This window comes from Microcaecilia unicolor, chromosome 4 (assembly GCF_901765095.1).
Source record: "Microcaecilia unicolor chromosome 4, aMicUni1.1, whole genome shotgun sequence".
Lineage (NCBI taxonomy): Eukaryota > Metazoa > Chordata > Amphibia > Gymnophiona > Siphonopidae > Microcaecilia > Microcaecilia unicolor.
Window position 1 is genome coordinate 60,647,583 of NC_044034.1, and position 25,422 is coordinate 60,673,004.

The 25,422-nt window shown below is 42.1% G+C and overlaps 1 protein-coding gene across 2 annotated transcripts in view; it reads left to right on the forward strand.

The window, feature by feature from the left end:
* The window catches only part of RDX (radixin), an 88,584-nt gene that overhangs the window by 38,139 nt on the left and 25,023 nt on the right, over positions 1-25,422 (forward strand). For both annotated transcript variants that reach the window (XM_030200277.1, XM_030200278.1), the window contains exons 4-6: positions 4,772-4,867; positions 18,521-18,795; positions 25,088-25,171. In XM_030200277.1, the coding sequence (XP_030056137.1) occupies positions 4,772-4,867; positions 18,521-18,795; positions 25,088-25,171 (455 nt within the window). The remainder of the gene's footprint in view (positions 1-4,771; positions 4,868-18,520; positions 18,796-25,087; positions 25,172-25,422) is intronic.

Sequence of the window (25,422 nt, forward strand, 5' to 3'; positions counted from 1 at the left end):
ATTCCTCTTTTGGGTGATACGCATCCCACTGGGGCCCCTGGCCACTGTGAACAGGGCTCCCATCCCCTTAGAGGTTGAGAGAGGCAGTGGAAAATTCAGTAAACAGTGGCCTGATTCTACCATTGGCTCCGATTCTGGAGTTCTTCGATCCAAGTCAGTAGTATGATTTTTTTGACGTCAAAGGAATTGGAAGGAGTAGTGGTTAATTCTCATAATTAGCACATACTGGTTGCAGGAATTAAGTAGCCTTTTCTGTTGTTGTTCGGTCATATTTATACTGTGAGGTTTGGTATAGACCTTATTAATATTATTCCCTATGGGCCCCCTCTCATTTATTTGTGGATTAAAGATGTTATTGTTTGATTACCTGATTTCTTGTAATTTTTCTGTTTTCAAGTTTGTAGTTGCTTGACTGTATATGAAAATTATCTGTAAGAAAGTAAAACACTTTTCTTAATTATCTTATATATTTAATATTTTAATTGTTAATTTTTTATATATCCAGTGGCAGCATACAGATGGCTACCAACTGGATCCCACTTCTGTGCTCTCGTAACTGCTCAATAATGCCAGCCTCCGTTGATGTTGATATAAGAGGGAGTGTGATAACCTAGAAGTCAGGTGCTTGAAATATCCATAATTAGTCCTTTTGCCACCAGCTCCAAATTTAACATTGACACGGTCTGGTTCCAAGTATGTGCTATAGTATTCTGCTTTTGCCCTTTTTATTTTATGTTTCTACACTCTTAAGGTTGTCCTCCACATCATTTTATTTGTATGTGATTTTTCTTTTGACAGTTTCTTTCTAGTTTTTTACATAATTTTTTCATCTCTATGAGGTCAGTGTTAAACCAAGGACGTGTTTGCTTTTTACCTGTCTTCTTTCTTAAACCACATTCTTATCCTGGAGAAGCAGCACTGCATACCTTGGCCTGCAAGCTTGCTCTGGCATACTACCTAGAATGCACAAAACCTCATCTGAAATCCTTCCAGCTTTTTTGTCTTTTTATTCTAATAGACTAGGGATTCCTATCAACAAGCGTACAATTTCTATGTGGGTGGCTGACTGTGAGGCATATTTTCAAAGCACTTAGCCTTCCAAAGTTCCATAGGTTTCTATGGAACTTTGGAAGGCTAAGTGCTTTGAAAATATGCCTCTGTGTTTCCTACATGTATGCTCAGGCTGGGCTGACCTTGCATGGCCATGCCACCGCTCATAACATACAAGCGATGGCGGATTCAGTACCCCATTTTCATTCTACCTATATTCAGGATGTTTACAATGTGGCTACCTGGTCTTCTGTCCATACCTTTACAACTCACTACTGTCTGGAGCAAAATTCCAGACAGGACAGGCATTTCTACATAACCTTTTTTTCTGTCTAACGTCCAACTCCACCCTCTGACCCATTTCTTTCACCTGGTTCACAGTCTATTTTATAATAGTAATAGCTATGCTGTGACTCTGGTAGCTAATGAGTCCCATGTGTGAGAATATCATGCCTGCTTGTCCTTGGAGAAAGCTAAGATATTTACCTGTAACAGGTGTTTTCCGAGGACAGCATATATTCTCACAACCCGCCCACCTCCACTTGAAATTGTCATCTTAACTTTATCACCGTACTACCAGACCCACGCTCGTGTGTCGGGTGGGAAGGCACCCGCACATGTGCGGTGGGGGCACTGCCTTAAAGATTTAAAGTGGCAGTACATTTTGGCAGTGTCTGCACCAGGCTCCGTCGGATGACCTCATCCATGTGTGAGAACATAGGCCTGCTGTCCTCAGAGAACACCTGCTACAAGTAAGTATCTTAGCTTTATCAAATCAAATTCCCCCCCCCCCCCCCCCCCATTTATCTTTAGTTGAAACATACAGAATTAGTTGTTGAAATTCCAAAGTTGGATCTGATAATTCTGCATAAAACTGGGAATCTTCCCAATCTAGTAAAACCACATTCCTTAATGCCATTAGATGATTATTCAAACATCACTTTGTAAAGCACGAATAGCTTTCCATTGTAAGGAAGTTAGATTAATAAAACTAGGTTTTAATGGCAAAAACACAACCAAGCAGATGTTCCACTCAATGTGGAAATTAAAAAGAGTAAGACCTTTCTTCCCAAGGAACGTCTTCCGTAACCTGGTACAATCAATGGTACTCGGCCATCTAGACTAATGCAACGCACTCTATGCTGGCTGCAAGGAGCAAATAATCAAGAAACTTCAGACAGCCCAGAACACTGCAGCTAGACTCATATTCATTAAAACAAAATATGAAAGTGCTAAACCCCTACGAGAAAAGCTACACTGGCTCCCACTTAAAGAACGCATCACGTTCAAAATATGTACCCTAGTTCACAAAATCATTCATGGAGATGCCCCGGCCTACATGTCAGACCTGATAGACTTACCACCCAGGAACACTAAAAAATCATCCCTCACATTCCTCAATCTTCACTTCCCCAACTGTAAAGGTCTAAAATACAAACTAACGCATGCGTCAACCTTCTCCTACTTGAGCACACAATTCTGGAACGCGCTGCCGCACAATTTAAAAACGATCTATGAACTAACTTCCACAGACTACTGAAGACCCACCTCTTTAACAAGGCATACCACAAAGATCAACAAATGTGAATTCCTACACATATATCCAGAATTGCTTTACGATATTTGCTTGTTATACCACTATCATGCTTTATCATTATCATGTTACCCAAGATCCTTATATAATACTAAAAGTCTATTTTATTATATATTTCCACCATTCATGATGTATTGTAAGCCACATTGAGCCTGCAAAAAGGTGGGGAAATGTGGGAAACAAATGCAATAAAATAAATAAATCAATCAATCCGCTTAATGCTTAATGTTGCATTGTCAGTTATTTAAACACTATTATTGCTGGACCAGGTGGCCCAAGAGGAATCTACTTTTGATCTGATCCTTGGCAATCTATATTCCACTTCCTCATTAATGGTCTGATCTTGAAAATAGACTTTCAACTTCAATTGTCTTATAAATTTGATTCAAGCTCAACATATGTATCAAGAGTCATGTGTGGTTGGAACACAAGAAAACCAGTACTGCAAGAGGGACTTCTATCGTTAACTGTCTTTAACTGTCTTGAGGACACGTTGAAAACATTCAGTTCCTGAGTTGTATATGTTGATGCCCCCTGTTCATCTTGTATTGGTTTGAGCTTGGCATTGGGCAAGATGTATTTGCATCTGGAAGTCTCAAAGAAGATTCTGGTCCTCCTTGAAGTGCCCTGCTTTCCCGTTGGTCTCCTCATTCGGAGGGTTCTGATGTTTTTCTTAGGCTAGTCTCGGACTTGAGGGCTTTCCTTGTATGACCTGTCCTGCAGCTTTCTCAGGAAGGGGGTTTTCTTAGACTCCCCAGGACTGGGTGGTGGTCACCATGGATGCCAGCCTGGTGAGTTAGGGGCACCCAGCGCAAGACCACTGGTTCAAGCAGGAAACTTTCTGGTCCATCGGTCAGCTGGAGAACAGGTCCATTCGTCTGGTGCTCAAGCAGTTTCTCCCATTCAGGGGGAAGGCAGTCTGAGTGAGGTCTGATAACGCCACAGCAGTAGACTACATCAAAAAAACAAGGGAAGACTAGGAGTGCGGCAGACACCTTGGAAACCAGCTAGCTGTGAAGCAGGGCGGAATGACACCTGGTGGTGGTCTGAAGTGCATATTTCCGGAGTGGAAAATGTGCAAATGGATTTCCTCAGTCATACAGTGTTAGGCTTGGTGGAGTGGGAGTTGAGCCTAGAAGTGTTCCAGCTCCTAGTGTCCCACTGGAGCTGGCTTGGCCTGTGATCTGATGGCCTTGAGTTGGAATACAAAGTGCCCCTTCTTCTTCAGCTGCCAGAGGGAGTTTGAGTTGTCAGAAGTCAATCCTTGGTTTAGCTGTGGCCACATTGGGAGCCACCCTGTGTTTCATCCTTGGTCTGTCATGGAGCCCTGAACAGGGCGGCGATCCACCCTTTCTTTCTAATATTGGTGGCACCAGACTTGCCTTGTCCCTGGTGTGCAGATCTTCTTCACTTGATTGTTGACCCATAACTTCCCCTTCCCATGGGCAAGGGAGTGGTGGTAATGAAAGATTCAGATCCATTTTGGCTTATGGCCTGGCCCATGATAGGAGGTGATGCTGAACAGAGCACCTGGTACTGGTTGTTTCCAGCCTTCAGAAAGCCTGTAGATGCCCTACTTCTCTGGCCACATCAGTTCAGGACCCATCCTAGAAGACTGTGGCTGCAGGATCCCTGAGATTGTCTTACTCCTTCATAGGTTGAGGAAATTGGTGATTACATAGCAGTATACATAGTTCGTTTGTTAGAAGGACCCAACCTGTATGTCTCGACTGGTGCAACAGGATTCAGCGAAAGGAAGTTAAAAGGTACGGATAAATTTCTCCTTTTCTTAAAAGCAAAGGTTGGTTTTAGTTCAGGGGCATATTTCCTTCAAAACCATACTGTTGAGAATGTCATTCATGAGATCACAGGCTGGCATTATTTTGCATGTATGCAGGCAAGATATATAAACAAATTGCTAGAGGAGTTGGGTGGTATAGCAAGTTGGAAAAAATTGTAGCTGTATTAATGTCCTCTTGTGCTTTTTATTTCCTTTCCTTTTGAGTATACAAAAAAGGGAAATTAATTTTCCAAAAGAGGTGACAATGTATAATATACATATTTTATGAAATTCATTTGTAGCAACTGTTTTTGCTCTTTTTTTTTTTTTTTCTTTTTCTTTTGGAGGTGGTAAAAACAGTGGGACTACGTGAAGTCTGGTTTTTTGGGCTACAGTATGTGGACAGTAAAGGGTATTCAACATGGCTGAAGTTAAATAAAAAGGTAACAAATGTGTTTATTTTCCCTTGTATACCATTCCTTGCTTGGTCTATATCCTATCACTTCTCTCTGCTGTATCCATAATCAAAAGATTAACTAATTTCAATGTCTTATGTTGAATGTATGAGCAGGAATGCAAGTGTGATCATCTCTGGGAAAAGGTGAGTGACCAGTCACCAGAAACAAAACAAAAATTGGGTTTTAGTGAATTCTTTTAGAGCAGTTTGTAATACAACAGTCAAAACCCTATTCTTTTTTAGAGAAGAAGAAAAAAAAGTTACAGAAAGTCAAATTTGACTTTTTTCAGACTGCTTGGTTGATTTCTCATGTCATGTTATGAATCCATATTCTCAGCATTTTGGATTTGCTACATTAGTCACCTTTCCCAGAGACGTTCACAAATAACATGATCTTCCTTTTGGACAGTCTCAGGAGCAATGTCACGCCTGCCTCTGGCGCCATCATCTTCAAAATGGCAGTGCCCTGCCCTGTGCAGTGCATACTGGAATGCACTGGATGGGGTCAATCTGCCATTTCAGGAAATAATCCCCTTTTACAGCAGACCGACCCCACATGTGGGGCAGGGTGCTGTCATTTTGAAGATGGCAACGTCTGTGGCAGGAACGAGTGGGCATTATTCCTGCCTCTTTTAAGGTAAGGGCCCTGAACGGGGTCCAGGAGGAAGAGGGAAGTTCCTACTAGATGACAGGGACTCTTTTTGTTTAGGGATATTTTTTGGAGGGGGTCAGAGTGGGAAAGGGGTTGGTCATGTCGGGCGGGGGGGGGGGGGGGGTTGCTTGGGACCTCTGCAGAAAGCAACCTGGAGCAGGATGGTTGGTGGTGAGGGAGAGAGGATGCCGCTAGACATCAGCTCCTTTCAGCTAACCCTTCTGTGCTACCCTGGAATGGACAAAACGTCCTTATTTTTTTTTTTTTTTAATTAAAGACTACATGTTTGCAGAATTGTTAATCACATTACTATGCATTTTAATGTAATACGTGCTAGTGGTTTCATGTGAGTTGACAACCTGCTCTGAAACCATTTCTGCATTGCTCAGCCAGTAGAATCTGCAGTAAAATCAAGTTAAATCTGTGGTAATGTTTTCTGCATGGGTCCCACTGTGCAGAATGAGGATGGAAGAAAAATACCCCGCACAGGCAGGCTAGTTCTCGGTAAAAAATAATAATAATAAAATTGAGTTTTAAATCTCTTAAGACTCTATCCAGCTCATTTTCGAAAGAGAAGGGCGCCCATCTTTCGACACAAATCAGGAGATGGGCGTCCTCTCAGGGGCACCCAAATCGGCATAATCGAAAGCCGATTTTGGGCGTCCCCAACTGCTTTCCGTCGCCGGGACAGCCAAAGTTCCCGGGGACGTGTCAGAAGGGCGTGCTTAAGAGATGGGCGCCCTCGGCCGATAATGGAAAAAAGAAGGGCGTCCCTGGCGAGAATTTGGTCCACTTTATTTGGTCCCTTTTTTTTCAGGTCCAAGTCCCAAAAAAGTGCCCGAACTGACCAGATGACCACCGGAGGAAATCGGGAATCACCTCCCCTGACTCCCCTAGTGGTCACTAACCCCACCCTCAAAAAAACAACTTTAAAAACTTTTTATGCCAGCCTCAAATGTCATACTCTGGTCCATCGCAGCAGTATACAGGTCCCTGGAGCAGTTTTAGTGGGTGCAGTGGACTTCAGGCAGGCGGACCCAGGCCCATCCCCCCTACCTGTTACTCTTGTGGTGGAAAATGGGAGCCCTTCAAAACCCACCCGTAACCCACTGTACCCACATGTAGGTGCCCTCCTTCACCCCCTAGGGCTATGGTAGTGGTGTATAGTTGTGGGGAGTGGGTTTTGGGGGTGGGGGGTTAGGGGCTCAGCATCCAAGGTAAGGGAGCTAGGCACCTGGGACCAATTTGCGAAGTCCACTGTAGTGCCCCCTAGGGTGCCCGGTTGGTGCCCTGGCATGTGAGGGGGACCAGTGCAGTACGAATCCTGGCCCTTCCCATGACCAAATGCCTTGAATTTGTTTTTGAGATGGGCGCCTTCGGTTTCCATAATCGGCGAAAACCGAAGGCGCCCATCTCTAAATGCGGCGATCTCAGCATTTAGGTCGGCCATCTTTAACGTTGACCTAAATGTTGAGATTTGGGCGCCCCCAACCGTATTATCAAAATGAAAGATGGACGCCCATCTTGTTTGATACGGTGGCGCTGTCCTCGGAGATGGGCATCCCTGGTCGAAAATGCCCCTCCACGGGTCCAGACATCCTGCATACTGAAGTCAGAGAGAGAGTGAACTCAAAGAATGCAGTCAGTGTGCAGATTATCTACCTGTCATCTGGTACTGCTGAATTCTGAAGTGCCACCAGTCATATGCACTGCTATACAGGCACAGTCCCTTCTCTGTAGAGCTTAGTCTAGCCTAATGGAATCACAGTGTTTGGGAGTGGTAGGTGTGAATATTGATGCTCCTAAGAGATCAAGTACCAGCAGCAGCAGTAGTGCAGAGGAACAGAGAAGACCATCTTCAATCCTCAATAGTCCACCAGCCAAGTTGAGGAGCGTGCAAACAGTTGCAGCTTCCAGTGTAAATCTGAAAGAACTAGTTTTCTGTTTCCCATCACCACATAGGGTGAAAAGAAGGCAGAACTAGTTCAGTGTGTGTATGAGTGGGGGCAGGAGGAGCCAGGAAACCAGAAGAAGGTACAGCCATTGGTAATACATCCAGGGCCAAAAGCACCCCACAGGTACAGCAGATAGTGCCTTTCATCTTCTGCTCTGTCCTCAGCCTTAGTGTTTTTTTGGGGGGTTTTTTTATTTATGAAATGTAACTAATTTAATCCAAGCAATTCCACTTATACAGAAAAGTGTTACTAGGAAATCATAACCTCTTATAGACACATTCTAAAGGAAAATAGTTAACACTCAAGTCCATGATGTTAGGATCCAAGACTTAATGAGAGGAAAACATAAGAAAAATTAATTAAGGATATTATATACCTGAGGTACTTGAGCTGGATATCAACCATATAAAGAGCTCTACTCAAACTCCTGAGACTCTCTTAGTTGCCAAGGTTCAAAGAAAACATATTTTACAGCATTATATCTAATAATACATTTACATGGATATCTTAGGAAAAAGGTTCCACCTATCTGCAGAACCCCAGGTTTCATTTTTTAAAAAACTGCTTACGCCTACGTTGAGTATCTCTTGATACATCAGGAAATAATTGAATCTTAAAGCCTAGAAACAATTTCTCTCTATTTTTTTAAAAAAACATTCTCAATAACCATTGTTTATCAGGAGATAATGCCACCAATGTAATCAGTTGCTACGGTGGCTACTTCTGAGTCTGAAATGTCCAATATAGCGGAAACATCCAAAGATTCTTGCTGGTGCACCACTGCTTTCCTCGGCAGATAATAAACTTGTGTAAAAGGAGGAAATTTATCTTTTTCGTTAATTCCAAAATTTCCTTCATGTAACTCTTCATCATTTCGAAGGGCCTAACTGTAGGTACCCATGGAAAGTTTAAAAAGCAAAGATTATTACTCCATGCAAAATTTTCAAGTCTCACATTTACTTCTCAAATTAGTCAAATCTTTAACCAAAGAGGTCTGTAGATTTTGAATACTAGAAAAATCTTTATCAATTTTATTTACTTGGGGGAACAACTCCTTCGCTTCTGTTTCAGTTTTGTCTATTCTCAGTTCTACTTGAGAGAGCTTCTATGTGAGAACACCAGTTTGTGAAAACAAAGTGTTACCTAAATCCGAAATTAAGGTCCATAAGGAATCTAATGTTACCTAAGTAGGCTTGTTTTGCAAGAATTCAGGGAAGGATACTACCGTAGATTCAGAAGTGTCACTTATCATTTTGAGTTCGGGAGTTCTTCGCTCCCCCGTTTTGCTCACAGCAAAGTTGTTTTCCCATGGGTGAGCACCCAATCCGTGTCCTCCAGTCTCCCCCCGACGTAAATGAACCTCACTCATTATAGCGCCCTGCATGTTTCCCACAGAAGGCACCATTGACTCAGAAAGGGGAGAACTTGATCCTCGTGACTGCGGGGGAGGAGCTCTCCTGTCGGAGCTGAGCAATGTCTCAAACTTAGGGGACACCGCCGTTTCCTGTGAGCCGGCAACTCCAACGGGTCCACTCCCGACTTCTGCTCCAGCCCCAAACTTCTCAGATGACGATCCATCGGACCCTACAGTAGGGGATTCGGGTGGCTGGGAGGCTCAAGCAGCCACCTTTCCCCGATGTTTATGCATTTCCAAAGACAGGGAAAAGAAGTCAGCAGCACCTCAGGCACATTCGGCCATCTTGGATCCAGCCTTAGTTGCTCATCAGCAGCACCAGCAGCCCCTGCTGCAAGTAAAGGCCATAGTGAACTTGGCCATGAGCACACAGCAGCAGGACGTAAACCACAAAATTTCATGGAAAAGTTAAGAGAATTGACTACGATTAAATGTACTCCTGCAGATAAAGAGGAGATAATGTACTGCTATCTTTATTTGCTGCAAAGCCTGAACTTAAATCAAGGTATACCAAGAGCATCTACCAAAACCTAGAGGAAAAAGGAGTATTGCTGCAAAAAGCAACCAATTCAAATTAACATCCCTGATTTTTAAAGATCCAAGTAAAGAAGTACATGAGGAATAACCTCGGAAAACAATTGAGTTACTCTTAATTCTCAACTGACTTTTTGTCCTCACCTAAATTCTGTTGTTCCCTCAAGCTTTCTAGCTTTTAGGCATGTTTACTCCCTCTGTAGTTTTCTAGATGAAACTGCCTGTGCTACACTACTTTACCCATACCGGAAATAGTTTTCAAGGGTGACGATTAGGAGGAGCTGAAAGAAATCTCGGTGTGAACCTGGAAGATGCACTGAGCCAAATTGATAAGAAAGTGATAAATCACCTGGACCAGATGGTATACATTCCAGGGTACCAAAAGAACTCAAACATGAAATTGCTTATCTGCTGTTAGTAGCTGAAGATTGGATGGTGGCTAATGTAACGCCAATTTTTTTTTTTGTTTTGTTTAAAGGGTTCCGGGGTACTCCGGGAAAGTAGACGGTAAGCCTGACTTCAGTGCCAGGCAAAATAGTGGAAACTATTATAAAGAACACATAGAAAAACATGGTTTAATGGGACAGAGTCAGCATGGGCTCAGCTAAGGGAAGTCTTGCCTCTTCAGTTTGCTTCATTTCTTTGAAGGCGTGAATAAACATGTGGATAAAGGTAACCCAGTTGATGTAGTATATCTAGTTTTCAGAAAACATTTGACAAAGTTCCTCATGAGAGAATCCTAAGAAAATTAAAGAGCCATGGGATAGGAGGAAATATTCTGTTGCGGATTAGGAATTGGTTGTTGCAGTGGTTCCCAAACCTGGTCCTGCAGGCACCCCAGCCAGTCAAGTTTTCAGGATATTCATGAGAGATTTGCATGCACTGCCTTCACTGCATGCAAATCTGTCTCATGAATATTCATTGTGGATATCCTGAAAACCTGACTGGCTGGGATGCCTCCAGGACCAGGTTTGGGAACCACTGGGTTATTGTACAGGAAACAGATGGAAGGGTTAAATGGCCATTTTTCTCAATGGAGGAGGGTAAATAGTGGAGTGCCGCAGGGATCTGTACTGGGACCGGTGCTATTCAACATATTTGTAAGTGATCTGGAAATCGAAATGATGAGTGAGGTGATTAAGTTTGCAGGTGACACAAAAATATTCCAAGTTGTCAAAATGCATGCGGATTGTGAAAAATTTCAGGAAGAACTTTGGAATCAGGAAGACTCGCAGATGAAATTTAATGTGGACAAATGCAAAGTAATGCATATTGGGAAGAATAATCCGAATCAGTTATTTGATGCTAGGTTCAACCTAAGGAGTCGGCACTCAAGTCATTGTAGACAATATGCTGAAATCTGCCCAGTGTGCGGCGGCCAAAAAAGCAAACAGGATGCTAGGAATATTAGGAAACAGATGCAAAATAAAACCAAGAATACTATAATGCCTCTGTTTCGCTCCATGGTGCAACCTCACCTTGAGTATTGTGTTCAGTTCTGGTCGCCATATCTCAAAGATATAGCGGAATTAGAAATGATTCAAAGAAGAGCTACCAGAATGTTATTGGGGATGGAACTCCTTCCAGATGAGGAAAGGCTAAAGAGGGTAGGGCTCTTCGGCTTGGAAAAGACAGCTGAGGGGGGATATGATTGAGGTCTACAAAATCCTGAGTGGTGTAGAATGGGTAAAGGTGAATCGATTTTTCACTCTTTCAAAAAGTACAAAGACCAGGAGACACTTAATGAAATTAAATGGAAATACTTTAAAAATAAATAGAAAATATTTGTTCACTCTGAAATCGCTGCCAGAGGATGTGGTAACAGCAGTTAGCGTATCTGGGTTTAAAAATGATTTGGAAAAGTCCATAGTCTTTTATTGAGATGGACATGGGGGAAGCTACTGCTTGCTGTGAAATTGGTATCTTAGAATGTTGCTACTATTTGGGTCTCTGCCAGGTACTTGTGACCTGGATTGGCTTTTACTGGAAGCAGTGGGCTAGATGGACCATTGGTCTGATCCAGTATGGCTGTTCTTATGTTTTTAACTCATGTCACATCTAGATTGAACTATTGTAACATCTATGCTTGTCTTCCTGCTTCTGTGATAAAGTGACTTCAGTCTGTCTAAAATACATCTATTAGGCTTCTGACATACACTCGACCACATGACCATGTTACTCCACTCCTTTTACTTTTTTTTTTTTTTTAATGAAATTTCCAAATATCAACCAAGTAAATGCTTGTATAGCAAAGTGATAGAAACAAGACAATAATAAACAAAAGATCACATTTCAATAATCTAAATATAAAGAAATGTCACTCAAGTCCACAAGAATTGATCCAAGACTACAGAAAAGAGAGGATCTCAATAAAAAGAAACTATCAAGAAAAAAATGTAACCTGAAGTGCTGGAGTATACATCATGAAGAATTAAATAGCTATTGAGGTAGCACCCTGGTTACCTAGTATATGTTTAGCCACTAAAAAGGCAGAGAGGTGAGAAGTCTCAAAGAAAACATACTTCACAGATTGGTATCTAACAATGCATTTACAGCGGTATGTAAGAAAGAAAGTGGCGCCGAGCTGATATACATTTGGTCTCATCAGTAGTAACTGTTTATGCCTTTTTTTAGTATCTCTGGCTACATCTGGGAAAATCTGGACTTTTCAGACCCAAAAAGATCTTATTTATGTTCTTAAAGAACAATTTCATGAGCCAGCTTTTGTCTGGTGCCAATGCTACAGAAGCAACCAACGTTGCAGCTGTGGTGGCCATCTCTGTATCTGAGAGTTCCAAAACAGCTGAGACATCCAAAGGAACTTCATTTTATGTTGTTCTGACTCTCCAGCGAGTTAGATGGTAAATAATACACCTAAGTAAAAGGTGGTAAATTCTTTTCAGCTACCCCCCCCCCCCCCCCCCCAAACATCTTTAAAGTATTTCTAGGTGAAGCTGTTAATGCATATGGAAAATTCAGAAAGCGCAGATTAATAAAATTTCCAGACTTCTCAATTTTGCTCCTCATACTTCCAAGGTCTTTAACCATGACTGTTTGTAGTTTTCTGAGTCTCAGCAAAATCAGATTCAAGCTGAATAACTCGAGTGGACAAAACTTGCAAGTTTTCCACATTTTTTTCCACTTTCAATTCAATCTCAGATACTTTTTTCTGCAGGCTGAAAATTTGGGGACATAAAGCCTTCCCTAAATCAACATTTAAGTTCCAAAGGTTATCCAGAGTCACTTCAGGTGGTCTCTCTAACAGAAAAGAAGAAATTGGCATTGCAGATACCTGGGATAATAAGAATTACCATCTAAATCCTGCCGAGTGGCTTCAATCACTTTTCCACTGGAAGTTGAAACTGGCATGAGATCTTCCGGAGGAGGGATTTGAGGTAATCAAAACCCTCACCTCAGTTGCAGCGACTGGCTAAATAGGAGCCTTACACAGCCCCGCACTAGTAACACTTCCTGGTTCCCAGGCAGTCTGTCCCAGAAGCGGTGAACTGCTACTGCACAGGTGTTGAGGAGGAACTCTTCCGTCGGGGCTGAAGTTGGTTTCCAGCCTAGAAGAAGTTATAGGCTCCCCTCTTGGCCCAGACAAATCAAGTGGGCTACCTCCTGACGTTCCTGTAACCCCCGAGCTCCGTGCGAAAACATCCATAGGGCTGATGTTTGAGGCAGCAAGACACTGGGAGGCTCTAGCAGCTGGTCTACCTCATCACTTCAGCATAGCGGAAAAAATACTGAGGCCACTAACAGCACGTCAGGTTGGTGCGGCCATCTTGGATCTTCCTCACTTCACTGCTTATACAACATTATTGGCTGCCATCAACTACAGGATTCAGTTTAAAATATTAACACACACAGTTCTCCACCGTTTGATTCCATCCTATCTCTTTTCTAATCTCTCCTTACATACCATCTCGAGCCCTGTGCTTATTGTCTAGACATTGTCCAACTATACCGCCCGTTTTTTGCTCTTATCTTGAGATAAGACACACTGCATTGTTTTGCATAGCACCTTTTTCCTGGATTGCTTTTTCATTCTATTACGTAGCTTCCCACTGTTCCAGAACCTGTGGGATAGTTGTGTCCATCAACCAGCAAGTGGAGATAGAAAACTGAGCTGAGACATATCTCTTGGCATCCTCCAGCTCCTCAGTATTTTCTATCTCCAGCAGGTGGATGGACACTTCTCAGCTCCTGGTCCAGTTGGTCAGCTGGTCCCCAGTTGAGCGTTGGAGATGGCTTTAATCTGCAGAGTCATATTTTGGAGGTTGTCAGATCCCTGTGTGTGGTGCCCTGAAATTACTTCTTCCCTCCCTTCACCTCTCCCCGGTTTCCTGTGGAGCTCTCCTTTTCCAGCGCAACCATTTAAAAAAAAAAGGAAAGAAGTTTGCTGGAAAGCGTGGTGAGACTTGTGGAGGCTGAGCTTGAGGGAGCAGCTGGCAGTGGTAAGTCCGACTGAACTTTGATTCTGAACTGCTTGGAGGGCTGCAAGTTCTGCTTGGTGAAGGGGAGGGATCCTGACTCGCCCCTTGGGACGCATTGTGCTATGCTGGTGACAGGGTGAAAAGCAATTCCTGTGGAGGCAGCTAAGCCAAGGTAAAGACAGAGGAGATCTGGAAACACAAACACATTTGTCTATTCACTCCTCTACCTCTCCAAGTAACAGTCATTTATTGACCCCCCTGATAAGTCCCTTTCTTCCTTTCTCACTGACTTTGACTCCTTTCTTTCTTTCCTTCTTTCTTGAACCTTCATCTCCTTCCCTCATCCTTGGGGATTTTAACATTCATGCTAATGATCCCTCTGACTCTTATGCTTCTCACTTAACATCATCTTTCAATCTTCAACTGTGCTCCACTACGCCTGCTCACCAGAATGGCCACTGTCTTGATCTTATGTTCTCCAACTGCTTACTCTCCAGTTTCTGTGCCTCAGTTCTTCCCGTCTATGATCATCATCTGATAACTTTAATACTTAAACACCCTCCTCCCCCCCCCAGTCCTGTCCAGTCTCCCCAATACATTTAGAAATCTTCAGGCTATTGACTCTTCGACTCTGTCCTCCAGTGTTTCAAACCTCTTGTCAACCACTATGTTATCCAAGTCTGTCAATGAGGCTGTCTCTTCATATAAAACTATTCTCTGCTCTGGATACTCTTGCTTCTCCCACTCCCCGTTCTGTAAGGTGTACTAAAGCCCAGACTTGGCTGACCTCAAGAATCTACTACCTGCATTCCTGTGCCCAATCTGCCGAACACCTTTAGCTGAAATCCTGTGCCCGTGCTGACTTCATACATTTCAAATTCTTGCCGACCTCCTTGTAGTCTGCTCTTCCACTTGCCAAACAGGACTACTACATCCAGTTGACAAACACTCTCTTGGCTCAAGCCCTTGACATCTCTTGGCCACATTGAACTTTCTCCTCAAAGTGCCTTCACCTCCAACTTACCCTTCACTTTCTTCCCAGACTCTGGCTGAGTACTTTCATGACAAGGTTCACAAGATTAACCTTGAATTCTCAACCAAGTCACCTCCACCTCTCCTTCCATTAGTCCATTCTCTCAACCCTCCTTCAACCCCTGCCTCTTTTTCTTCCTTTTCTGAAATCACTGAAGAGGAAACTGCACATTTTCATCCTCCTCCAAACTGACTACCTGTTCCTCTGATCCTATTCCCACCCAGCACTCTCTCTCCATTTGTCATTCCTTCTATCTGTCACATCCTTAATCTTTCACTTTCTACTGCAACTGTTCTTGATGCCTTCAAACATGCCATAGTTACACCACTCCTCAAAAAATCCTTCATTGGACCCAACCTGTCCTTCCAACTATCGCCCCATCTCTCTTCTCTTTCGTATCCAAGATACTGGAATGTGCTGTTCACTGCCATTGTCTTTGCTTTCTTTCATCTCAAGCTATTCTTGATCCACTTCAATCTGGCTTTCGCCCTCTTCATTCAACTGAAACAGCCCTTGCTAAAATCTTCGGCCTGTTCCTGGCCAGATCCAAAGGTCTCTATTCTATCCTCATCCTTCTCGATCTGTCTGCTGCTTTTGACACCGTTGATCATTGCCTACTCCATGGTACTCTCTTCACTTGGATTTCAGGGCTCTGTTCTCTCCTGGTTTTCTTCTTATCACTCCCATCATAGTTTTAGTGTATATTCTGGCGGATCCTCCTCCACTTCTATCCCAGTATTAGTTGGTGTACTTCAGGGCTCTGATTGGGACATCTTCTTTTCTCCATCTATACTTCTTCTTGGTGCTGTGATCTCATTCCATGGTTTTCAGTATCACCTTTATGCTGATGACTCCCAAATCTACCTCTCCACACCAGAAATTTCAGCAAGCATCCAGGCCCAAGTATCAGCCTGCCAGTCTGACATTTCTATCTAGATGTCTTGCTGCCTGAAGTCTCACCGCCATCTGAAACTAAACATGACCATGACTGAGCTTCTTATCTTTCCCCCTAAACCCACCTCTGCTCTTTCCCCATTCTCTGTCTCTGTGGATAACACTCATCCTCCCTGTCTCATCAACTCGTAACTTTGGGATTGTCTTTGACGCCTCTCTCTCTCTCTACACATATTCAACAGACTGTTAAAACCTGTCATTTCTTTCTCTATAATAGCACCAAAATTTGCCCCTTCCTTTCTGAGCACACTACTTAAAACCCTTATCTACACTCTTTTCACCTCTCGCTTAGACTATTACAACTTGCTTCTCACAGGTCTCCCACTAAGCCATCTCTCTCCCCTTCAATCTGTTCAAAAATTGACTTATATTCTGCTAGTGTCGCTATGCTCATATTAGCCCTCTCCTCCTATCACTTCACTATCCATTTCCGTATACAGTTCAAACTCCTCTTGTTGGCTTACAAGTGCATTCACTCTGCAGCTCTTCACTACCTCTCCACTCTTATCTCTCCCTACACTCCTCCCTGGGAACTCCGTTCATTGATTAAATCTCTCTTATATGTCTCTTACTCCATTCCTTTTATCTTGTTGCACCATATGTCTGGAGTAGACTTCCTGAGCCAGTACGTCAAGCTCCATCTCTGGCCGTCTTCAAATCTATGCTAAAAGCCCACCTTTTTGATGCTGCTTTTAACTCCTAAGCCCTATTCACTTGTACAGTACCCATGTATGTTTTATCATTCCACCTTAGTAATTCCCTTATCCCTTACTTGTCCTGTTTGTCTTGATTAGATTGTAAGCTCTCTAGAGCAGGGACTGTCTCTTCATGTTCAAGTGTACAGCTCTGCGTACATCTAGTAGTGCTATAGAAATAAGTAGTAGTATAAAAGGGCAGGCTAAGAAGTCAACTGAAGTGGAAGAAGAATGCAGCAGAAAGACTCGGGGAGAGGAATGAACATTTGAGCTTTTAATCCATTTGGAAACATGAATATACTGGACTCCAGGAGAGGGAAAGATTAGTGAAGTTGAATTTGACACCTAGAGTAAAGGAACTATTTATTGACATCATAGAAATGGATTGAATAAAACAACTGTGCAGAAAAATGGTTACTGATGAGGTGAACGGGGCCAGATGAAAAGGAGAAAGATAAGCCCATTTGGGGGGGGGGGGGGGGGGGAGGAGGGTAATGTATTGGAGAACAAAAAAAAACATTTGTGAGCAAAGGTGTTCTTGATAAACGAGTATCTGAAAACATCAAGATCACCAAAGATAATGACAGGGTAACATTCTATATTAATGGAGGAAGACCTTAAATTCATGTGCCCCAATAATAAATTCAGAGTAGCAGCTGAAATGCAAAACTGCGGAGGTATGAAGAAAAGAGATCAAAATAAAATCTTTATAGAGAGAATCCAAAACAGTTCTACAGGGATCAGGAGAGAGTATTAATACAGTGAAACTACCACCAACTAAAGCTGAAACAACATTCTGGATAAACTTGTACAAGAACACTGTAGAGTACAACCAAGAAGCAGAATGGCTGCCCTGCATTTAGGAGAATTTGAAAAGGTAAACTGTAGTTACAGAATGGCCTGAATTAACAACAGGATTGGAAAGCAAGTTAAAAAGAGCCCCAAATTGGAGTGAGCAATTTTGGCTCAGTGTTTCACTAAGAACTGCCAGACCACAAAAATTAATTGGTCAGGCAACCAGTCTTTACAACCAGAATGGCTAATAACGGGAAGAACACATCTTCTTCCAAAGGGAGAGCAAATAATATTCCCAAAAATTACAGACTCATAACTTGTCTGCCTAAAGTCTGTAAGATGTTTATTGCAATAGAAGCTAACAGAATATAAGTGATATCAACACCAATATCATTTTGACAACAGAGAAGAAGAGAAATAAGAGGGCAGCATATGGAGCCAAAGTGCTCACTGTACTAACCATTAGGCTGCTATTCTACTCAACTTAGTTTCCAGGCTGCCTTCAAAGAAAAGAGGACTTGCTATATATTTGTAGCTGGTATTCTCCATGGATGACAGGATGCAAGTCTTCATGTACTCTCTCACCTCCCCTAGGAGTTGCCTCCTAAGATAAACTATTTCATGTGATGGCATGAGCTGGGAAGTCACATGTTTGCCCTGTAGTGCTTCTTAGAGTTTCAAGAAAGTGTTTCACAGCTGAAGAAGCTTATCTGCAAGTAAGTTGATCTGTCGGATGACATTAACCAGAATGCAAGAACTTGAATTTTGTTGTTCACAGAACATCTGCAACAGGTAAGTAATTTGATTTGTCCAATATGGAGGGTGTTGATATTAGTTTAGCTCATCAGATATTACTTTACTATGTCGGACCTCATGTATGTAAAAATGTTTCTAGTTTTCTGCTTAAAAATAAAAATTCTTATAAAATTGTTTTCCATGTCTTATATGATGAACTTTTCTAAATTTAAAGAAATCGCATTCATAAATGATCCATTATTATTTGGATATCAGTATTTATGTAGTCCTGCTTTCTAACCACTTGGCTGTACCCATTTCTGCTTTATTATAGTGGGGCAAAATGGTATAATAGTTAATAGGTTTCATTGGGTTTTGTTAATATGGAAATTATAGATAATGATTTTATTCAAACTGTATTTTTGTTTGTTCTAAGGTAACACAGCAAGATGTCAGAAAAGAAAATCCTTTGCAGTTCAAATTTAGAGCTAAATTTTTTCCTGAAGATGTATCTGATGAATTAATTCAGGAAATAACCCAGAGACTATTCTTCCTGCAAGTTAAAGACGCAGTTTTAAATGACGAAATATATTGTCCACCAGAAACTGCAGTGCTATTGGCATCTTATGCTGTCCAAGCCAAATATGGAGATAACAGCAAGGAAGTTCACAAACCAGGCTATTTAGCTAATGATAGACTTCTACCTCAACGGTAAGCAAGAAAGAGGGAGGCCTTGAGTGGTAAAGCATTTTTTTTCACTCAGCCTGTGGGAAAAATGTAGTAAAGAGGCCAAAATTTTATATATAATTAGTAACAATATGAAAGAGTCGGAGGTGAATTGAGAGATTTCACTCACATTTTTGTATAAAGAAATTAATGGATTTAGAAACACTCATTATTCCCCACCAAAAGATGTAATAAATATTTATATATACATTGGGCCAGATATTCGGCCTGGATGGCCAATATCTGATAAGTATCCTTTGACTTGGGAGATAAAATCAAGATCTCCAGTACTCCACATTCCTTTTATCCAGTTTCTGAGCCCCTATCTCTACTTAGATATTAGTAGCCAGTGTTTTGTGGATAGCATGCAATTAATTACATATATAGGTCGTTATCTTCCAGACTGGTCTAAACATAGACTGTTTATACCCTAAATATTCTGTAATAGATGTTAATTGCTTGATATTATAACTTAACATATCAAGCAATGTCAGTAACTGTAAACTGTTCAGTAATTCCTAATTGCCTGTTTTATGAGTCCAGTCATTACTATTAATGCTGATCCTGAAGGTATTGGGGTGTTGTCCAGATACCTAACTTAATTTTAATTTATAGGTTACTTGCATCAGCTCCATGTATGTTTGTCAAACGCCTAGTTGTGGTAGTTGCACATCTATATAACCTGGGAGTTCATATATTTCTCTCAAGTGTTGTCACACTCCAAATAGTTCTATTCTTTCTGGACAAATACTTCTATTTCAAATACCAAACATCAGACAGTTCCATATTCCTGACAAGGGACCCGTTTCACCATCTAGCTGCCTCAGGGGGAATATATTTTACACCTGTATTCCTGCATCTCAACTCTTACGTTTTGTTGTTCTTCACTGAGGTGTATCTGCATGGTTTTTTTTTTTGGCTCCGAGTAGGGATGTGAATGTATCTTATGCATTATCTTTATTTCATTTCTATTTCGGGTTTGTGTCTTTTTTTTTTTTTTTTTTTAATCTTTATATTGGTCTTTCACCTCCTCTCTTTTTTTGTGTGTGTACTATTACTATCTGGACAATTGGTTGATCACGAGCCCAACTCAAGAAGGAGCTCAGTGTTGCATACACATAATCATCCATGTGCTGAAGTCATTAGTAGTTAAATCTTGTTTTGTTACTTTAAGATATATTTGTGCAGTAAGATCTTACTTGGATAGGGCACTATTATTGCCCCAATTTACAAATTTTTAATTGAATTGATTGTTGTAAGTCTTTATGTAACAGTTTTAATCTCTTGCCACTTAAATGTTTTCTTCAAACTATTTGAAATGTTGCAATTAAGTTGGTCATTCTCACGTGCAAACATTTGGTTAAACCATTTCACTCTTGAAAAAGTCATTGGGATCCTTTTACTAAAGCATGGTAAGTTGTGCAGTTACTATATATTTACCACAAAAATTAACATGTGGTAACTGCAGACAGTGTGCTCATCTGCTCTCTATTTAATACGCAGAGCACACAGTTAAGACACAGCCACCACATTGCATGTCCGGGCTAACAGTGCGGACCATCTGCACTATTGGCCTGGCTATGTAACACAGTAGTGTGTTTAAAATGCTATACAGCCACTGCACCAGCAGTTCCCAATTTATTCCCTCCCCCCCCCCCCCCTCCTGTTCGGTAGAACAAATCGAACACCACAAACTCACCCGCTGACTCCCAAGCCCTGCCTTCTGACACTGAAATCATATCCTTTCCCCTTCCCCCCACCCCCCCCCCCACCCCTCGACCTACTGGGAGCAGCACTAGTGGTCAGATGGGTCCCAGGCGGCAGCAGTTTTCTCCTCTCCAATTTTTCTCATCGAGAGCCTTTGAGGTTTTGGAGATCTACTACACCTGCACAGGCTACAACTCAGGCTGTGTACACACTGCTGTATCTGCCATTACATACGTCTACATGAGTAAAGCCAGGCAATGCTCGAAGAGAAGCTCTCAGGGCTACTGTGTATGCAGCCTATACAGGCTTACAGGATGCTTGTGCCAGCCTCAGCCCAGCCAGTCGATACATCAGGGAGATTAATGGTAGAGGTTCTGCACACAGTCTCAGCATCGACCATCAGAGGCTCCACAAACCTGACTGACGTGTGTGTCAACATCGGCAGAAGAACTTTCTCCAGCCTCAGAGACTCATCTACCTTGACACACCTTGATGCAGAGCTGACGCTGTAGTTGACACATTCTTCCATGTACTTCCCTAAAACAGTACTTTGAAGAGTCAGACTCGGATCTCTCCTGGGAGACAGCAGGACCCACAGGACCTCTCAGCTGAGGAGTTCTATGGCATATCATCTGATCCTTCTCCGGCACCTGAGAGATGTAAGCTTCCTCCAGAAAATATATCTTTTCCTAGCTTCGTCTGTGAAATGGCCCAAGCCAACCTTTCAAATTGGAGACACAGGAAGAACCTTGTTCAGAAAGATTCTAGATTGGCTCTTCTCCTAGAGAAGGAATCACTTCCACTTCATACAATTATGAAAAATGCTCTGATTAAAAAAAACTGGGAGACTCAACTAACAATTTAAGTTGCTCCAAGGAAAATTGATATAATGTACAGGATACAGAAATGCACTGGGTTTGAAAAACCTGTTGCCCCCATCATTCCTTATTTTGGAATCTGCTTTAAATTATACACACAGTACGAGATCTCGTGCTTCCCCCCTCGCAGGTCCAACATCTCTCCATCCCCCCTCCCCCCGCAGTCCTTTAAATGCATGGCAGTTGACCAGCAGAGGCAGCAATTAAACAGGCTGCAGCCAGCTGGCCCCACTGGATCCTTTCCTCTGCTGTATCCCACCTCTCTGATGTAACTTCCTGTGGGCAGGATGAGGCGAAGGAAAGGTTCAGGCAGGGAAGACTAGGGGCAGCCTGTTTATATTACTACCTCTGTCAGCCACCTGCCACATGTTTGAAGAACCATTTGGTGGGGGGATATAGAGATGTTGGGCCTGCATGGCATGGGGAGGGGGGGATAAAAACATATAAACATAACAGCAGATAAAAGCCAAATGGCCCATCCGCTCTATCCACTATCTTCTCTCTCTAAGAGATCCCACATGCTTTCTTGAATTCTAATAAACATTGTCTTCACCACCTCCTCCAGGAAGGACTTTCCATATATCCACCACCCTTTCTATTTTAACTTTTTCCTTACATTACTCCTGAGCCTACAACCTTTTGACTTCATCCTATGCCTTCTCATTTTGGAGTTTCTTTCAATTGAAATACTCTCCTCCCCGTTTATCAATACCATTGATGGAGAGATACTGGACCTAGGATAAATGGAGGGAAGAGAGAAAGACTTAGACCAAAAAGAGGGAGGGGAGATATGCTGGACTTGAGTGGGGTAGTTGGAGCAATGCGAGAGATTGGACTGGGGTGGGGAGAGATGCCAGACCATGGGGAGAGGGGTTCAGGATGCGAGAGGAAGAGATGCTTGTCCCGTGGTGCGGGGTGCATGTGGAAGGGAAGAGTGAGGGGAGAACCTGAACATGGGGAGGGACAGGGACACAGAAGAGATGCTGAGCATGGAGGGAGCACAGGGGCAGGACACAGAGGGGGGAGATGCTAGACAAGACAGATAAAGGGACACAGAGACAAGATGGATGGTGGACGGAGACAGAAGTGTCAAAAGGAGACAGAGAAAAGCAGAAAAGGGACACTGGGACCAGACCAGAGCAGTGCTCAAACAGCAAAGATAGAAAAATGTATTTTTTTCTAAATTTATTTGTTGTAATATGTCTGCTTTGGGAATTGTGCATCTTTGATATCTTGAATTTCAGTTTCTATTTCTATTACTATGACATGGTGTAGGTCTGAAATGTGTTTTGCTTTTTGCAGAATTAGTTTTACTGGAGCTCTGAAGAGGCTTCCTTTTCTCCCCTCTTCACCCCCCCCCCCCCCCCCCTCCCAGTCTCCACTATCTTAGGAGAGATGGTATTATAGGGGACCCATCTTAATTTTCTACGTGGGGCCCATTCAGTCCTAGCTATACCACTGGTTGGTGTGTATGCCTGAATAATAGTTGTGTTGATGGAGGTTCTTTGTAGACTAATAGATATTAAGCATTCACCCTACATTGCATTTCATTACAGTTCTTGCAAGGTTCTGCTTAATTATAAATGCAACACCATTCCTTCTGGGCCTTTCATTTCCTGAGTAATATACCATGTGATCCTTTCCTTACATGGTCTAAGAATCTCCAGCCTAGAAGTCTGTGGGGGAAGGTCCAGTTCTGCTTAATTATAAATGCAACACCATTCCTTCGGGGCCTTTCATTTCCTGAGTAATATACCGTGTGATCCTTTCCTTACATGGTCTAAGAATCTCCAGCCTGGAAGTCTGTGGGGGAAGGTCCACAGATGGACATTTGGACTAGGGTTGCTGCAACTCCTGTTTTTGGATTTCTATACCAAGTGGACTGTGTGCAGCATTGACTTGCATGCCAAAACAAAGCTAGTGTCGGGTCTCACAATAAAGTTCTGCTATCCCTATTCTGGAGACCCTGGTGCTTTTTTTTGTTGTTGTTGTTCTTATTTTGTACTTTGGACGCCGTCTGTGTTTACTTGCATATTCTGTGTTCCAATATGTAAGACATCTTTCCTGCTTCTTACTCTAATTTCACATGTAGCTACATCAGCAGTCAGGATATTTGAGGGCTTTGTTCCAACTGCATCAGCAATGCTGGCTTTATTCTGAAGTCTTCAGCTCTTCCCCAGTAGTCTGTTGAGTACCTGCCAACCTGAGTGGGCTCATCTTCCAGCAATATATCAGTTTTTATTGTAACTATCCATTGAGTCTTCATGGCAAGAAATGGAAGTAAATTGCCAGGCCTTTCTTAAGCGCTGTTAATGTCAATGTTGTTGCCATTGTCACAGAAATATGATCCTCCACCGCCAACACTGTCCCATACCAATGCTGCCCGCATAGCTGGTTTATCTTAGTCGAGCACCTGAGACCTGTCCACCTTGGGAGACCCTGCCAGTAGTTAACCTACCAGTGACATAGTTCTGAACATCACTGATGCATGCAAGCCCACATGGAGTGACGAACTGCAAACCAACTTATCGGTAAAGTACAAATTACAAGGAATCTGACAGAACTTGCAAAAACACCCATAAGTACATAAATATTGCCATACTGGGACAGACTGAAGGTTCATCAAGCCCAGCATCCTGTTTCCAACAGTGGCCAATCCAGGTTACAAGTACCCCTCCTCTATAATGCCCACTTCTAAGAATTCATATTGCAGGGGCTCTCTTGGCAGGCCTAGAACACAAAATATATTTGGGGGAGGATAAGAAAAAGTAGGCCATTCTTTAGTTTTCACCAAACTGTTAGAGGAGCAATGCACACATTGTGGACAATACAAGGGCCTTTTGCCACAAATGGTCATCATTGATTTATATAGGTGTGATGGATTTGGAAATGATTGAACATTTGCTTAAGTAGCAAGTGAATGTAATTTTTGTTCCATTAAAGTTGCAGAGACTTAGTAAGATGGACAATTTTATGACCTGACTTTCTGTAAATCATTCAGCGCGAGGTGTTAGTCTTGTTTTACTATAGTACACATTTAATAGTGTTCTCAATAATCTATTTAAATTTCTAAGATTTTACTCGCATAATTGAGCTGCGATGGGCCATATCAGGATAAATTGAACTGTCAGTTCTCCAGGTTGGGATATGTTCATCCAAAGGGGTGCTACGGTGTATGCTCATTGTTTTAGAGAAATACATAACAGCTGTGTGAATTTTCAGCTGTAGCTCCATTTTTTTTTTTTTTAGTAGAATAAGATTTCTATGGCGGTCAGACATGTGAAATTGAGGGGTTCTGGAAAGTATGATATTTAGAGCTCCTGTTAACCATGTGAACAGTGATATTCAGCAGCACTGTAACAGAAATCCTGAGGTTACTGGCAAACATAAAATGATTTACCCATCAATATTTTTGGTAGGTTGCCAAATGGTCACCAGGCTTCAGCTCTGCTGGTCTTTATTTGCTGTTGAGTTACCAAACATGTTTGGAATATGTATTATTTCTTCCTATTGGTTAGAGCAGCAAGCTGAGAACCAAGGAAGCCAAGGTTCAAATCTAGCTGCTGACAGCAACTGATCTAGATAAGAATTTACATTCTCTTTATATCCCAACCAAGCCAGTTTCTAGTATGTATTTGTGTAAGACATGACTAAGTTTCTGTGCAAGTTCATTTTGTCCCTGTCTGTCTTAGTGTACTGGAACAACATAAACTGACAAAAGAGCAGTGGGAAGAACGAATACAGACCTGGCATGAAGAACACAGAGGCATGTTAAGGTACTTAATTTCTGCAGCAGATGCAAATTTCTATTTTCCTGCTTAGTTTTTGTTTTCTACCTACCTTCATCGCCTCACCTCCCAAGACTCCTGAAAACTGGGTAAATGAGGCTGAAATCAACTGAATATAACTGATGTATATACATTAATGTCAAAAGCATAACAGTAAGTAAAATATTAAATGACTTCAAAGATGATGTAAAATAAATCAAAATCTATATCAACTAAATAGCTTCAGTTTATGATCACGA